A 17,421-nucleotide genomic window follows, 5' to 3' on the forward strand; every position below is an offset into this window, starting at 1 on the left:
AATGTTGATAAAAAAGATTCGGTTTTAGGGAAAAGAATAATGAGATGGAATCTATATGGGAAGAAAAAGGGGAAAAACGATATCTAAATTGTATAAAGTCCTGTTAAAATGGTATACTGAGGAGGAAATGGTTAAAGGGCAAATGATTAAATGGGCTATTAATATGAATAAGGAAATAACTATGCAAACTTGGGAATATCTGTGGAAAAATTCAATGAAGATATCAACATGTACTAATGTAAAAGAAAATTGTTTTAAAATGATGTATAGATGGTATATGACCCCCCCAAAAATTGCAAACATGAATATTAACATGTCAAATAAGTGTTGGAAATGTAAAAATCATGAAGGTTCCTTTTATCATATGTGGTGGACTTGTGATAAAGCAGCGGCTTTTTGGACAGAGGTCCATGCCGAAATGCAAAATTTTTTAAAGGGTACATTTAAAAAAAATCCAGAAATTTTGTTGTTGGGTCTTAAGATGGAAGAGGTTAATGTGAAGAAAAAAACTTTGTTATGGTATTTGATAACAACTGCGAGAATGACGTATGCACAGTCTAACAAAAAAAATTAATGGTAAAGAAGATGAAGAATTTTACAAAGAATGGAAAGACTTCAGAGAATATGTAGAAACAAAATGGAATGTTAAAAATACTTTGATAAGTTTTGATACTTATTAGAGAGACCAGAAAATGAATGGTAAGATATAGAACTGTTAAATGGAAGGGTTGTTACCTGAAAGATTAACTTGTATATTGTAAAACAGACTTTATAATTAAAATGGAATTTTAAAGGGGGCAAACGCACTGCGGGAAGCCATGTAACGGGGGGTAGGGGTAAAAATTGAAAAATTGGATGCAAAAGACGTGATTTGTAATGAAAAAAATTCTTATTCTGATTTTCTTTTGTATCTGGACAATAAAATGTCTTTTAAAAAATAAAATAAAAGAGCTGGTCCAGAAAAAGAGCTGTTCTTCCTTCCAAGAGAGCAGAGCCAGAAGGAAAGTTGCTGCAGGGAAGAGACCCTCATCCTGAGAGGAAGGGTGAGCAGACTGAGGCCTACTTGAGACAGTGAGCTAGGGACAGTAAGTTTAGACGTGTTAGGGCATTTGGTTTCTTTTCTTTTCACCCCTTGCTGATATTGTTCTTGTACATTGTTTGTTTCCCATATTGGGCTGACCTCCTGTAAAAATAAACCTTTTCCTTGTTGTTTACTCTGCCTGGTTCTCACGCTTATTTTGTCCAAACAAGGGAGGTCTGAAGGTCTTGGGAGGGTGCTCTGGGCCTTCTCAAGGGATCCTGAAACCAGAGTGGTGGCAGCGTCATGTGATATCGCACCTGAGCCATGACAGGTAGCTTTCAGTCTGTTGTAGCAAAAACACACAGGAGTCTTATAGTATCTTGAAGGTAACATGTGAGGTTTGCCAACCTCCAGATATGGCCTGGAGATCTCCCAGAATTACAGCTGTTCTCCGACCTGCTGGAGAAAATGATTGCTTTGGAGAGTGGAGTCTATGGCATTAATACTGAGCTGAGGTCCCTCCCCAAACCCTAACTTCTCCAAGCTTTACCCCCCCCCCCCAAATCTCCAGGTATTTCCCAACCAGGAGTCAGCAACCTTACAGCATGTTGTTCTAGCAAAAGCTTAAACTAGAATAAAGATTCCCGTTTATCAAGCCAAAGATGCTCTGGCTACCATGAGAATCCATGTGGACCTTAAAAAGGATATGATAGCTTTGGGAAAAGTGCAGAAAAGGGCAACTCGAATGATAAAAGGGTTGGAACACTTTCCCTATGAGGAAAGGTTAAAGCGCTTAGGGCTCTTTAGCTTGAAGAAACGACGACTGAGAGGTGATATGATTGAGGTTTATAAGATTATGCATGGGAATGAGCAGGTAGAGAAAGAGGTAATTTTCTCCCTTTCTCACAATACAAGAACTCATGGGCACTTCATGAAATTGCTGAGCGGTCGGGTTAGAACGGATAAAAGGAAGTACTTCTTCACCCAAAAAGTGATTAACACATGGAATTCACTGCCACAGGAAGTGGTGGCAGCTACAAGCATGGACGGCTTCAAAAGGGAATTGGATAAGCATATGGAACAGAGGTCCATCAGTGGCTATTAGCCACAAGGTATAGATAGGGACTCTGGGGAAGTGATGCTCTGTCTTCTTGGTGCTTGGGGGGGGGGGGTCAACAGTGGGAGGGCTTCTGGTGTCCTGGCCCCACTGGTGGACCTCCTGATGGCACCTGGTATTTTTGGCCACTGTGTGACAGAGTGTTGGGCTGGATGGGCCTTTGGCCTGATCCAACATTGGCGTCTCTTATGTTCTCTTATGTTCTTATGACATTCATGCTATCCTTTGTCTCTTCCTTCCCACCCTGTATTGTATTCCCCATTCTCTACTCTAGATTATATATTCCTTTGAGGGAAGGGACACCTCTCCTTGTCTCCATCCCTCTGCTTATGTAACTCTATAAAGTGCCATGTACATGGATAAAGAATGAATATTTGTAATATATAGATACTAATTCAGCATTGTAGGTCATCTGGAAGAACCCCAACATTCTGACACCCCCCACTGAGTTAGTTAATAAGACCTTAACATGCATCTTATATCTGTCTATCTAAGTATTCTATGGTACTTCTCATGGTCACTTGCAGCCTCTGTTTGGCTCAGTCTCACAACTCTGTGAAGTGGGTCACTCTGAACTCCATTTCACAGATGGGAAGGTAAGACTAAAGCATAGCGGCTCGCCCTGTGACCTTATTAAAAGGGAAAGGTTTTCCTTGCTTGAAAGCCAGTTGAATCCAACTCTAGGGGTGCGGTGCTCATCTCCGTTTCCAAGCCAAAGAGCCAGCGCTGTCCGAAGACATTTCCGTGATCATGTGGCCGGCATGACTAAACACCGAGGCACATGGAACGCTGTTACCTTCCCACCGAAGTGGTACCTATTTATCTTCGTACTATTTCTTGCTTTTGAACTTCTAGGTTGGCAGGAGTTGGGGCCAGAGATAGGAGCTCACTCCTTCACACTGCAGTAGGGTCTCGAACTGCTGACCTACAGACCTTCCAGTCTGCAGCTCAGTGTCTTAACCTCTGAGCCACCGTGGCCCCTTGTGACAGTATTAGGGTGGACCAAAGTTCCCTTCCCCTTGATCCAAATACCACGTTTGCAGGTGGCTAGCCCGATCTCATCAGATCTCTGAAGCTGAACATGATCAACCCTGGTTAGTGCTTGGATGGTTGGCCACCAAAGGAAGCCCAGGGTTGCTATGCAGATGCATAACAATGGCAATGGCAAACCATCTCTGAACGTCTCTTGCCTTGAAAACCCTACAGGGTCACCATATGTCGGCTACAACTTGATGCCACTTTCTATTCATCCATCCAAAACAAGTCGCATTCAGGGGGGCTGCAGAAGGCATGTGTTGAAATCTCTGACGCAACCCTCAGTGCCCCTAATCCTAACCCCAGACATGTCCAAGAAAGGTGAACTGAACACTGACCTGGAGCACACATCACCTTCGCGCATGTGCATGCACACAGACACATACTTTCTCTCTGTGCTGTCTCTTCATGCACACCCCCAAAGGGGTTAGCTGTCCTTCCTGGTTTCAGCAACCATCTAGCTCCCTGCCTGCAGCTTAGGCCATTTTTAATGCAGCGACAGTTTGAGGGACAAGATAAAAACCTGGCTTTTTTCTGAAATTGAATCGACTTGGCCTGCAACCCCCCCTCTCCCTCCCCATTTTCTTCCTTCCTTCCTGAAGGGGCCTGGACTGCAAATGGCTTTCAATGACACCATGATTGTGGGGGGGAAGGAAGAGGAAAAGACAGCAAAATTTGTTTCCCGGGCGCGAGAGGATGGCAAGTTAATTGGCAGGTGTCAGGGGGAGAGGGACATTTCACTGTGTAGAGTCACATCAGCTGTGTGTGTTGAGGGGCTGGGGGGCTGGCGGGGAGAGTTTTGCACAGTCCGGAGGCAGTGAAATAGCCTTTCGAAGCACAGCAAATGGAACCCACGCCTGTCTCCTTCCCTGGCTTGTTGTGCTTTAGGCTGCCTGAATCGTACAGGCATCTGGGAGGAGAGTGGAGCGGAGGGAAGCAGAAGGAACTAGGAACCCGCATTCCGACATTCTACACTTAGTTGGCGGCACTGGGCAGAAAACGAGGCTAGGAAGGGGAAACAGATCTCTCCTAACTCATATTTATGCCTGTGAAAATTTAAGCTTTTTGTAGCAGGTACTCATTTGCATATTAAGTGACACACCCCTAATGTAGCCAATCCTCCAAGAGCTTACAGTAGCCCCTGTAAGAAGAACTCTGTAAGCTCTTGGAGGATTGGCTACATTAGGGGGGGTGGCCTAATATGCAAAGGAGTTCCTGCTACAAAAAGAGCCCTGTCAGTAACTGTTTTGTTGTTGTTGTTGTCTTTATGGTTCTCTCCTCTGTGAAAGAGGACTGTGATATTTTATTGAGAATTTCAGCTGCCCTTGCCCCTTCTTAACCCACGGTAGTTCATTTTTGTTTGGTTTTTCCCTGGAAGCCAGATTTTAAAGGATAGAGATAGTTTACTGCATCCTGCACTTTGTGTTTGAATTGTCACTGGGTTTGTGAAGTTCAGTTAAGTCTTTTCATCCAGCTGCCTCTTTGTTTCATTAGCCTGGATATGAAGAGCAATTTTAAATAGTTACGACTGCGCTGCTAGAGCCTTTGTTGATGGGTTTAAATGCCCTTTTTTATGTTTCTCCACATGCTGCCAACAAACTATGTATTGTATGAACCTTTTTTAAATATATTGGTGGTATTGTAATTTGAGAAGACGTTAAATAAAATTTATTAATTAAAAAAATTAAACGTGTTGACTCCCCCTCAGACAAGTTTTTCACAGCATTCCTCATTATGGTTGCTGCTGGATTTAGGAACCTTACAGTGGGGGAAGTATACACGAAGTGCTCACATTTTTACAGATAACATTGCTTTTCGTTTATGCCTACTGTTTAACCTTTTCAAAAGCGTTGTTCAGAATCGATTTCTTTTTAGAAATGTTTTTAATTGCAAGATTTACATGGAATGACTTGGTAGCTGTAAGGTGGCTGTGAGCATGATGCAAGCAGACATACCACACAGCCTGTCACAAGTGGATTGATCAACTCTGTTGTTTCTATCTTCTGTACAGCACATAACATGTTGCCAGCAAATAATCTTACAGAATCAGAGGTGTGTGTGGATCCTCATGTGTGAAGTGAGGGGACCATCCCTGCACATGGGAGGCCTGTGGTTCTCACAGGTCCCTTTGCCCTCTCCCCTCTCGGAAAGAGGAGTTTGTGGCCACGTTCAAGGGTAACGAATTCTTCTGCTACGATCTGTCGCACAACCCCATCCAGAGCAGCACAGATGAGATCACCCTGTCCTTCCGCACCCTGCAACGCAACGGCCTGATGCTCCACACCGGGAAGTCGGCGGACTACGTCAACCTGTCACTCAAGAGCGGTGCCGTCTGGCTGGTCATCAACTTGGGCTCGGGGGCTTTTGAGGCGCTGGTGGAGCCCGTCAACGGCAAGTTCAACGACAACAACTGGCACGACATCCGTGTGACCAGAAACCTGCGCCAGGTGAGTGGCCATCTCCTGCCGAGCTCCTTGCTGAGGGCAGTGGTGGTGGTGATAGGCAAAGGGACGGAGCCCTTTCTGGGGCAAGAACTGGGTTGTTTGAGTTGCCGACTGTACATTTCTCCTGCTCTCCAGACACCACCCAGAATATAGCTCTCCCCTACCCCCCTACCCCAAAAAGAATTCTATCATCTCCTCCCACAAAGCATTGAGTAATCCCTACTTTGGGGAAAGGATTGGGAATCTCAGGGACAGGATTTAGAACTCAGCTGGATAGCCAGCTTGGTTCTAGAAGATGGGGGATCTGCAGGGCAAGGCTCTTGGAACCTAGGCCTGATGCTTCATTTCATAAAAGAAATCTGTGTGGGCTCAAGTTTAACTCGTTAGGCCCCTATAGCTCAACGTGTGAAGACAGGCTCTGGTTTCTCAGAGACACTCTGCATGTGTTCAGAGGCCATCTGAGCCAAGAACTGACTTGAAAGCATGTGGGAGGCTAAGCTGAGCCAATAAGAGCTCCAGCCCTCTTAAGGCTGTCCTTCCCCTGTCAGGCTGAGCCAATAAGAGTCCGGACTCCCTGCCCTCTCTTCCAGCTTTCATTCTGCTGTCTAACCCAGTGCTGTCTGCACCAGTATCTCTTTTCTTCCTCAGTTCCCACTGCACTGCACAGTTGCTCTTAAACTGTGAGCCCCGCTTCTCTGGACTACCCTGTTGCGATGTGCCGCAACCGTCTATTTATGTTGGGGGGAGAGGGATGTACCCACATGCTCCTTCCACTGTCACAGCCTCTACTTTCACCGAGTCTGGCAGCTTCCAGCCAAGCATCTTTTGATATCCAGGGCCGTGCGATCCCACTGTGGTGTGGTTGGTGCCAAGGTGACACAGAAAAGGCCCTCCCCCTCCCAGCCATTGCTCTTTGAGCAGCTTCTGGCAGGTCCAACCACAAATACACACACACACACACACACACACACACACACACACACCCCATGCCTTTCTACTTTTTAACCCTTCATTAAGTCACAGCAGTCAGTTGTTTGGTGTGTTGTTGTTTTTTGCTTTTGCGTGGTGCCAACTCCCTGGTATGTTCCAGATGCTGTTTTATCTTACAAAGCTGCAAAGCATTTTCTGCCTTTGCATATCCAACAAAGCTTCTTGCAAGTGGCACCGAGACAGCTCTTTAGTCCGTGGCACTTCCATATTTATTTTTGTAGTATATTTTTATCCTGCCCTTTCTCCGAGTTGCTCAGAGCACACTTGTGTGATTTCCCCTCTCCTCCCTTTTATCCTCACAACAACCCTGTTAAGTTAGGTTACACAGAGAGAGTGACTGTCCCAAGGTCACCCAGCAAGCTTCAGGCCGAAGTGGGGATTTGAACCTGGGTCTCCCAGATCCTATTCTGGCACTCCAGTCACCACCACAGCAAGATCGCTCTATCTGTTGCCAGCAGCACTGCTTAGGAAAGGAAGGAGAGCCATTTTGAAATCAAACATGTTTGGTCTTCCATTTGCTTTATGAGCAGTAGAAATATGCCTGATTTAAACATCTCCTATGCAAATGGTTTGGGATGGCTTCTGCTCCCTGGGGCCTTTCCTGAGGTTCCTAGAGTTCGTTTAGAGTACAATGAATACTTCTTGGCATTTTATTGAAGTAGCCCCACAGTCCTGTCCTAAACAGGTTTACTAGGAAGCCAGTCCCATGAAATTCAACAGGAAGTGCACTTATGGCCTGACTGTAGGCACATTTGCTCTGCATCCAGTGGAGCTTGAGTAAACATGCATAGGACTGTAGCCTTAAATTACGCTAAGCAGACATTTAACAAGACACTTGTGTGTACAGATATTTTAAAAAGTCGTAATTACTGTTAGATAATTGGCAATAAATGGCTGGAGCGGCTTTGTCGTCCTGTAAATAGATGTCTCCCAATTAATAAACATCAGCTGTTTTAAGCATGGCAGCCATTTTAGCTGTCATGGCTTCCCTTCCTGGAATGTTGGGACCTGTAGTTTTTTGGAGAGGCAAGAGGATTTGTGCCATGCTCACACGACACTTCCCAGGGGTTCCTTGGAACGAAGATTTGACAGATAAACCAGTGTAAAACATATTGTGCTGCAGGTACCATCTGAGGGAATAAAACTGCTGTCAGTCTTAACACTTTCAGTGCCCCCCAAATGTGCTTATCAGTGTTATGGAAATTCCTCCACATTTCTGTTTGGGTTTGATTCTTGAGGCAGAAAATGAATATGGGGCTCTATTCACTAGGCCTTTCTGTTAGGGAGACTGGTCCAAAGTGGGGACTTCTCTGTGTTAGGCAAGGGGAGAGCAGGGCTGCATCCTGAACCCCCATTAAGAGAGGGTGTTGTTTACCCCACCCCCCTTATTTTGCGTGGTGTCTGGACTACAGGGGACCCCACAGTCCTATTGCTCAGTTCACAGAATATGGCTTGCTGTGTAGGCCTCAATACTCTTGGGACCACAAACACAAAAGTAACTTTGTGAATACAGAGGGTTACATCACGGTGGTGGAAGACTGAGAAAGTGGGCGGGACCGGGAGGGAAGGGGTGTGTGTCTTTGTTCTGTGAATCCTAAGGGCAGCCCTAAGTCCTGTTTTGTGAATGTTATGAGGAGACCTGTCTCCACAGACTTTCTACCCCTCAGCAGTGGATTGAGTGGGGTGGGAAGAAGCGAGACAGGCTGGTAGTTAAAAGTGAGGTGGCGCACATTTGGAAAGATCTTGGTGGGGAGGTTGATGGTGAGGGACACGGGGTGCGTGTGTGCGTGTGCGAGGAAGAGTGCAGCGCTTAATTTTTAAAACAAGCAGCACAAAGACTCAAGTCCATGTGTACACCCAAGCCCTGCCCTCTGATTTCGCTATTTTTGAGGCTGCTTTTGACAAAAGGCACTCCGTGCAGTGTTCAGAGACACTCTTCTTTCTTCACACTTTCCAGAGGCATCATGGCATGGTGGGGGTTGGGTACAGTCCTAGGTTGGATGGATCCTTAGAGGAATGCTAGCTAAGAGTGCACAAACAGCACAGGTGTTGTTTGGGAGCAGCCGGTTGAATAACAGGCGATATGAAGAGTGCTTCTGAGCATGCACAGAGTTCTTTCCCCCTAACCCTGGAGTTCACATGGGAATGTGTGTGTGTAAGTCTTCTAGATGGCAAAAAATGGTGGTTCCTATGGAGACAGTGGGTAGGGAGTCTGTGGGGTGATAAGCCAGTATGCTAGGGTCAAGGAGGGTTAACGGCCTGCCCCACACTGCTGTTGGGGTTCACAGAACTGGGCTCCCCACCTGATCTGCTCTCTGCTAACCCCTTGACTATTTTCTTCTCTTTGTACAAAGAACAGCACGTGCTCAACAGGGCTTTATCCTCCAGGGATGGATGGGGGAAAACCATCCTCCGTATCCCAAAATACCTCTGGCTGCTCTCTCTCTCTCCAAAGCCACTTGGATGCCATCCCTCACCAGCCAGCAGCAGCCTCCAACAAGCCCCAAGGCCACGCTGCCTGCCCCCTAGACACACACCACAGCTGGAGGACTCCCCTCCAGCTGGGCCCATCGTCCACCCTCCCCTCCCCTCCTTCCTCTCTGAGCTGGCTGCCTAGGAATTACTAATACTGCTAACATGGGCCTTGCTTTTTTCCTCCATCCTCCCACCCCTCACCCCCCCACCCTCAGCCGGAGAAACCAGAACTAACCTTTGTGCCATCCACGGAATGTTGGTTGTTTCTTTTTTGATTTTTCCAGTCTTTTCATTTTGTTCCGTTCTTTCCTTACTAACCAAGGTCTAGAAAGTTCCATGGGTTGGGCAGGTGGGGGTGGGGTGGGGAGGCTGGCGCTCTTCTGCAGGGGTGTGTGGTTTAGTGTCTTTTTTCTTTTTTTTCTGGTCACAGCAATTGGGGAAATTTATTTCTCCTTTTTATCTCCCTTGAATTTCATGGTTGGTCGTTTTTTTTTTCCTTTTTATTCCCCCTCCCTCTTGTTTTTGTTTTATTTTTCATTGTTTTTTTTAACGCAAACAGCACGCAGGAATTGGACACGCTATGGTAAACAAACTGCATTACCTGGTAGATATCAGTCTAATTGTCTACTCATTTGGTTTGCCGTGGGTTTTACCTCTTCCCCTCCCTTCCTTATTTTTTTTAATTAGCTAATTGGATTTTTAAAAATATTATTATTTTTAAAATCTCTTATTTTAAAAGCACGCCATCTCTCTCTCTCGCTCTGTCTCTTTCTCTCTCTCTCACGCACACACCCACACAATAGACTTTATTTAACAAAGTTAAAAAAAAATAGCTTCCCAAATTTGATTCTTATCCAGTATAGACTGATAAGAATTCAACACACAACTGAAAACCGTTGGCATCTATTTAATTATTTGCTTCCCTTTACCCCCTAATTTCCCCCCAACGGGGACCCAGAGCAGCTTACATTGTTTCCCTCTCCTCCAGTTTTATCCTCACAACCACCCTGTGAGGTAGGTTAGGCTGAGAGTGTGTGACTGGCCCAAGGTCACCCAGCAAGTTTCTGAGGCGGAGTGGTGATTCAAACCTGGGTCTCCCAGAACCTAGTCTGACAGTTTAACGGCTAATACCACACAAATGGAAGTTCCCTATTCAAAACCAAACACTGTATGTAATTTACAGGGCATATCTAAGCAGAGTTACTCCCTTCTGAGCCCATTGACTTCATTGGGTATAACTCCGTTTACGATTGCACTTTGAAGTGTCAGTGGTCAATTCAAGCTATGTGTTGCCACCAATCACAAGCCAATTCATCAGGAAAGCCATCCGTGATGTATCTTTCATTCTAACGGCAGGGACTATATTAACATAATCTCAGAAGTACATCACAATAATGGATGGTGCAATCGACTCCCGACAGCAACAACCCCCATGCTCCAATGGCCCCTTGGTAAAAATTCAGAGCCACTAAGACAGCTCTTGTGGAACTGAAAGACACACCAATCTTGTCAAGGAAACATTTGCTATTTGGCAAGAGCATCAGGTGACCAATGCAAGGTTGACCTTAAAGCCAGTACAGATAACAGTTGACCTGAGAACCAAATGACAAAGGGATGATCGGTAGAAATAAAACCACAGCCTAACAGAAATCATCCAGAGTCCATTCCCCCAAACTGATCTATTTAATTGGTTGCAGTCCGAATCCTTTTCTCACGCTTTCCCCCCGACTCACAGGCATACAGAAAAATGGTTTACTTAAAATTTTGTGCTTTTCTTTTCTTTTTAATAAAATCGATAGAAAAACAAAACTTTTTTGACGACTTGCTCTTATTTTATGGTTTTAGTTTTTTCCCCTCCCCTCCCCACCCCCACCCCCCAAAAATCCATGGAAAACACCATCCCATGAAGCAACTTCTGTGCGCTATCACACCTGCGCTATGACCCTAGCTGCCCCCCCCCCCCAGGGAAGGACAGCACCTGGCAGCCAGCAGGCAACTCTTGGTGACCTCGTCTAGGGGTTGGGGGGAAGTGGGGCAGCTCGTCCAGAAGAACAACCAAAAACTTCTTTCCCTTCCGGAGAAACTGGTGTGACACTCAAGTTGGGGAGGGGGTTTCCTCTCCTCCCCCAAACATCTTCTGCAGAGCTGTTCCACTTAGCAGGATACGTAGCTCTTGGGTTGTATTTGCTGCACTCTGCTTTTGAAGGGAGGGGCTCTTTTCATGTCCTCTGGGAAGTTTGAAAGGAAAGAAAGCCTGTCAAGGGTATAATCCCCCACCCCAGAAAGACACACTGGCTGCCCTGTTCCCCTCCCCTGGGGTCCTGCTGCCAGCCTTCCATACCATGTGGCATGCTGGGATTGCTTTGGGCATGTGGCTTCTGTGTCCGGTTTTTATTTTCAGAGCATCTCTCTGGGGCTGAACTAACACTATGTGTTGTACACCTGTTGCGTCCCCCGCCCTCCTTTCCCTTCCTCTTCCTCTCTCCCTTCTCCCACACTCTTCCAGGCCTTCTACCCCACTCTGCATGGCCCATTGACTTCACCACTTTGCCATTTCAAAAGGGAGCACCAGTGCAGGCAGGAGGCCTAGGAGCGCTGATCGGGGTTGGGGGGGGGGGGAGAGGAGAGAGATTGTTGCTGAAGGTCGCATGAGTGTGTGTGCACATGTGACTGTAAGGGAGTGTGAGCCGGCTGGTGTCTAAGTGGTCCTCTTCTTGATTTTCTCTTTCTCAAGTGTGCACAAAGGTCCATGCTGGGTTTCCTCCAGGATCAGTTTTTCCACACGCCTGGCCACTGTTCTTGTTTGCATAGCAGAGAAGGGATGGTTGTGGGCCCACCACGGGGCTGTGCTACCCGCCTATCTCATGGCGCACCAGGGTCTCCTACCCGATATCATAGTTACTGTTGTGGGTGATCTTGCCCCGGACTTCTGACTTAGTGCAAAAGCCCTGAACCAGAAACATAGAAACGCAAAGCTGGAAGGGATCATAGAATCTTAGAATCACAGAGTCAGAAGGGGACATACGGGCCATCTTGTCCAACCCCCCTGCTCGATGCAGGATCAGCCTGACAAGTGTTTGTCCAGCCGCTGCTTAAAGACTGCCAGTGAGGGGGAGCTCACCACCTCCCTAGGTGGCTGATTCCACTGTTGAACAACTCTTGCTGTAACAAAGTTTTTCCTAATATCCAGCCGGTACCCTCCCGCCCTTTATTTAAACCCACGATTGCGAGTCCTACCCTCTGCTGCCAACAGGAACAGCTCCCTGCCCTCCTCTAAGGGACAGCCCTTCAAATGCTTAAAGAGGGCAATCATGTCCCCCCCTTCAACCTCCTCTTCTCCAGACTGGACATTCCCAAGTCCTTCAGTCTTTCCTCACAGGGCTTGGTCTCCAGGCCCCCGAGCATCCTCGTCACTCTCCTCTGCACCAGCTCCAGTCTGTCCACATCCTTTTTGAAGTGAGGCCTCCAGAACTGCACACAAGACTCCAGGTGCAGCCTGATGTTATCTAGGCCAACCCCTTGTACAGTGCAGGAAATTCACAGCTACCCCCCCCCCGAATCCCCCAGTGACCTCCAGGATCCCTGGGTCAATCTGGGAGAAAAGAACACACAAATACAAGCATCTTCTCCTGAGTCATGGCTGTATCTTCAGATGTTTTGATGGCAAAGTGGTCTCTCTCTCAAGTGTAGATGTGTTTCCGAGAGAAGTGGCACAGGAAGAATGCAGATGGAGGTGGTTCTGATCTAGCCAGTCTCTTGTGCCTCTGACATCTCAGACATCTATCTGAAGCTTCAGGTGTGGCTCTTGAGAAGGCAGCATTGCACATCTGCACGTGTGTGGGTCTGTATCCACCTAAGCGCCACCACTGTAAACGGGATCCAAGCCTTTTGTATGGCTTCAGTCGTGGTCTGTGAAAAGAGCAACAGATCTGTGAGCCAGTCATTCCCAGCAGGCTTGCGGAAGTGACAATTCCTTGGAACCTCTAGGGGAAGCCTTGCCAATTAAAACCATTGGAATCCGGTTTATATATTTGCAGTGTAGATTAGCAGTACAATCCTGCAGAGAGTTAACATTATTACAAGTCCATTGAAGTCAGTGAGCTTAGAAAGGCAACTCTGCTTAGGACTGCACTGTGTGGAGACCGTGTGGGCCTCTTCTGGGAGCTGAACAGAGAGCGTGAACCTGAGTATGTCTGCGTGCTTGGGCTGGACATGTGTGTAAAAGTGCTCGGTGGAGAATGTGTGTAGTTCTGAGCGATCCTCAGGATGAGCATTCAGTTTTACCTGCATTAAAAAAAGAGGTGTGTGCTGTAGGGAGTTGTGTGCCGCTCTTGTGAGTGTGTCTGCATGCATGGAAAAAGATCGCGTAGAAGAGGAATGAAGTATCTGCGCCTACGTGTGTAGGTGGCTGTTCAGGAAGCACTGAAGATAGGAAATGGCATTATCATGAATCAGGCCCTTTCCCATCGAGACCCTTACAGTCTGGGCTGGCTGGCAGCCGGTTTCCAAGGACTCAGGCAGAAAAGTGTCTGCCCAAGCACCCCCTACGTCCTTCCCAGTGCACATGCTGGAGATTAACCATGGGATGTGCAAAGCATGTGCTTAGACTCCTTTATCATATTACTGTGGTTATTCCTCAGGCAGACAGCCTCAGTATCTATTGGAAATAACTTAGGGAAACATTAGGTCTGGCATGGATTAGATTCCTTCTGTGAAGTCTCGGCCAACACCAGCCCTGTCTTGTTTTCCAAGATATGGAGGCAATAGGGAGGGCACGGTGCCAGCTCCATGGCAAGGTCTTTGGTGCTGCTGAGATCATGTGCACCAACATCCAGAAGTGCTTGGAACCATGGGAAATGTAGTTCCTGTGGGTCTTGACAACGAATAGCAGCATATAGAATTGCTGGGAACCACGTGAACTATGTGTTCCCTGTGACCCTATGTGCTGTCATGTCTGCTGATGTGGCAGCATCTAGGCTCTAAATTCTGGGACCTTACCCATGGATGGAGATCTTTCCATCAGCATCCCCCTCACTGCAGTAAGTTTCATGGCTGACTGAGATCCCCCAGATGAACCAGAATGATTAACAGAGATCTTCCACGAGGCTTGTTCTTAATCAACATTTTGGAAGTTCGGTGCATGATGAAAAGTGGTGTGTTCAGAAACCAAAGAGGATCTTGCTTGGGATGAAGATAGATCCAGGTAGTCAGCCGTGTCGGTCTGAAACAGTTTAGAGTCTTAAATTTGTTGGTCTTAAAGGTACCACTGGACTCTAAATTTGTTCTATTGCTCGGGATGAGGATCTTCTCTTTGTGGCTGTGCATTCATCCTTTCTGGCCGAAGGATGTATTTTGGTGCAAATTCTTGTGTGTGTGTGTGAATTTCTTCTGTGTGGGTTAATACATTATGGAATTATGTGTGTGAGAGTATGTGTGTGTTTGCTTACATGTTGCCCTGCTTTGCATGCGTTGGTTTTCGGATTTACATAGTATCTGTTACACATCTATCTCCATGCCCCTGTTCCCATTCCGAGCCCCTTCTGTATATGGGGGACAGTTCCATCTAAGAATCTGGCAAGCTGCACAATGAAAGCCCTTCCCCCCACACGACCTCTCTTTCCAGGAGTGTCAGAGAGTAACTGCGTGCTAATTCCTATACACATACATGCGTATCTCAATAACGCTTACCTCCCCCCACCCAGCTTGTAAAGTAATTCTGCAATATGTGTTTGCGCAAAGCCCAGAATGTAGCAGCTGGTGGACTGCAGGAGTGTGAATGACAGAAGGCTGCAGGGCCAGGTGTGTATCTGTGTGTGTGAGCCAAGGAAGGAGGGAAGGTGGTTCACTCAGCTGATACACAGACAAGCTGTGTGCATGAATCTGTGCAGAAGCCCCATTTGGGAATAGGATTCCCCACACACACACATACATTTGTTGTTGACTCTATCAGCGCAAACCATAAAAGCGGGAGTACGTAAAAACTGGTCTCCGCGCATAGGCGTAATCTTCGTGAGGGCGGCGGGGCGTCAGCCCCCGCCGAAATTTTCAGGAAGGTGCTCAGCCTCCCCCGGGAGCCACCCTTGCTCCTAGCAAAGCAATGCCTCTGGCCCAGCCCCAGCCCCCCCCCCCCGGGAAATTGGAAAGTCTACACCCCGGCACATATGTGTGGCAGGATTTCTAATGAAGCACATGAATGCACGGTTGCGAATTCTCTTCCGCTAGGTGCTCATCTTTAGAGAACACATGTATGTGCAAAAGTCCTCTTGGTCTCCAAACGTGTGGCTGCGTTTAGAGTAGGAGAGCATGTGCCTGAGTTCAGCTGGGCAGCTTCCCTGGGTGACGCTGCAGTGTGAAAATACACGAAGGCCCCCTATTCCAGCCAGGATGTGTGTGTGCAGTTCTGCAGCCTGCCTCTCAGAGTGCGCCACAGAATGCATGGCCCTGGTATGTGTGTGTGTGTGTGTGTGTGTGTGTGCATGCGCACGCCTATTGGTGTGCACACAACAAATGGAGTGAATGTACTCTCTTTTGAATGCTTGAACTTGGACCTCTGGTAGATGTAAAATGTGGGCTTGGCGTCAGTGCATGTGAGGGGTTGGGGACCCCCTTCGATTCACTACTGGTGTGCTCCCGGTGTCTATTTTGGGTGCTTCCAGGTGCTCCCGTTAGAAGTGGCTGAGTAGCCATCTTTCTGCTGCCTCTCTTGCTCTGATTCATCCACTTGGGCTTTCTCCATTCTCTCTCTCTCTCTCTCCTCTCGCATGCCTTTGCCTGCCTCTCTCTCGCCCCTCTCTCTCTGTGTCCCCCCCCCCCACCATCACTCAGCGCCTCCCTGCCCCATCTAACACGCATGGAGGTCGCTTTGGGCCTATGTCCTTGCTTTGCATGGCTGCTCTGTCTCCATCTGAGTCTCTTCTCAGCTGATCTCTCTCTCTCTCTTTCTCTCTCTCTCTCTCTTCTTTCTAATGATTAATTAATTAATTAATTGAGAGTCATGATTAATGCTAGCCGATAATTAACTCCTGTTGTACTAATAGTATACTAATTAAAGACTGTGTTGATTGTTCCTACTAACTGCCATTTTTGTGTCTGAACTTTTAAGTTTGTCCGAGGAGATCGCCCCTCACCTCCAAATTCTTTCGCTCAAATGTCCCCCCCACCCCACCCCCACCCATTCTCTGCCCCTTCCTGTTCCCCTGGTCCTCTGTAACTCTTCCCCCCCCCGAGGGAGGGGCCACTCTGTTTAAACCTCTGTCCTGGTGGTGATGGGGGCGGCGGAGGGGGGGGGAATCAGTTTGTAAAACTCCCAACTTCTGAGTAGTTTTCTAGAGCTGGTGGGGAGAATGGCTTTTGACCAGATCTTGGGAAACCATCTCTTTTCCTCCCTGTGTTTTCCTCTCTAAAGGTAGTGTGATGTGCAGTGCCTTTGCTAGGGGGCAGTAGAGAGGAGGGCAGCCGGAGTGAGTGTTGGAGCAGATGCCCCGTAGGCAGGGGGCACCTGCCCAGCTTTGGGAGGGGGGGCAGTCCTGGGTTAGAGATCAGGAAAGGAGCATGCAGCAAAGGGCAGGCGTTCTCTTGTGAGAACAGGAAGATGCTGGCACAGCCTGCAGCATAGGCAGAAGAGGGAATTGGGGGGGGGGGCAGTGTGGCACGGAAGAGCTCTCTCCCACATGGCCAGAAACGATGCCTTCTCTGCTCATGGGTGAAAATAAATTCTCCCTGTGGCCACTGAATGTATGAGATAGGCTTAAGACAGATCCAGGGCAGATGCCTGCACAGGTGGAAAGCCCTTCCTATATTACACAAAGACAACACACATCCCCATAAAAAAGCTCTGGCTCCTTGCCTCCAGGGTCTCAGTGGACATTATTTCCCTCTAGTCTGGCTTTTAAAACACTCGTACAGAAGTAGCCAGCGTAGGTGCTTCATCCATACAAATTCTTGGAAGTAGATAGGGGTAGGAGAAGAAGGCGTTGGTTTCTTATACCCCTCTTTTCTCTACCCTAAGGAATCTCAAAGGGGCTTACAATCGCCTTCCCTCCCTCTCCCCACAACAGGCACCTTGTGAGGCAAGTGGGGCTGAGTGAGAGTTCTGAGAGAGAGGGCTGTGACTGGCCCAAGGTCACCCAGCAGGCTTCATGTGGAGGAGTAGGCTAAAAAAATAATAAACCTATCTCTAGTGTTATACCTCCTTCCTCACCCTCCTTAGCTTCCAGGGCACCTAGGGACTTCTGCTGCAGCATTTCTGGAGCACCCCAAATGGAAGTCCTTGCCAGGCTGGCACAGCCAACATTGGTGCCTGCCTGGTGTCACCCAGCTGTGCCCTGCTGCCAGCTCCT

The 17,421-nt window shown here is 47.6% G+C and overlaps 1 protein-coding gene across 1 annotated transcript in view; it reads left to right on the top strand.

Annotated features, from left to right (window-relative positions):
• The window catches only part of NRXN2 (neurexin 2), a 419,710-nt gene that overhangs the window by 151,304 nt on the left and 250,985 nt on the right, over positions 1 to 17,421 (top strand). Inside the window, exons 6-8 of the mRNA XM_015423902.1 lie at positions 5,325 to 5,620; positions 9,642 to 9,665; positions 12,199 to 12,214. Coding sequence (XP_015279388.1) covers positions 5,325 to 5,620; positions 9,642 to 9,665; positions 12,199 to 12,214 — 336 coding nt within the window. The remainder of the gene's footprint in view (positions 1 to 5,324; positions 5,621 to 9,641; positions 9,666 to 12,198; positions 12,215 to 17,421) is intronic.

This window comes from Gekko japonicus, unplaced genomic scaffold, assembly GCF_001447785.1.
Source record: "Gekko japonicus isolate JY-2015 unplaced genomic scaffold, Gekko_japonicus_V1.1 scaffold313, whole genome shotgun sequence".
Taxonomy (NCBI): domain Eukaryota; kingdom Metazoa; phylum Chordata; class Lepidosauria; order Squamata; family Gekkonidae; genus Gekko; species Gekko japonicus.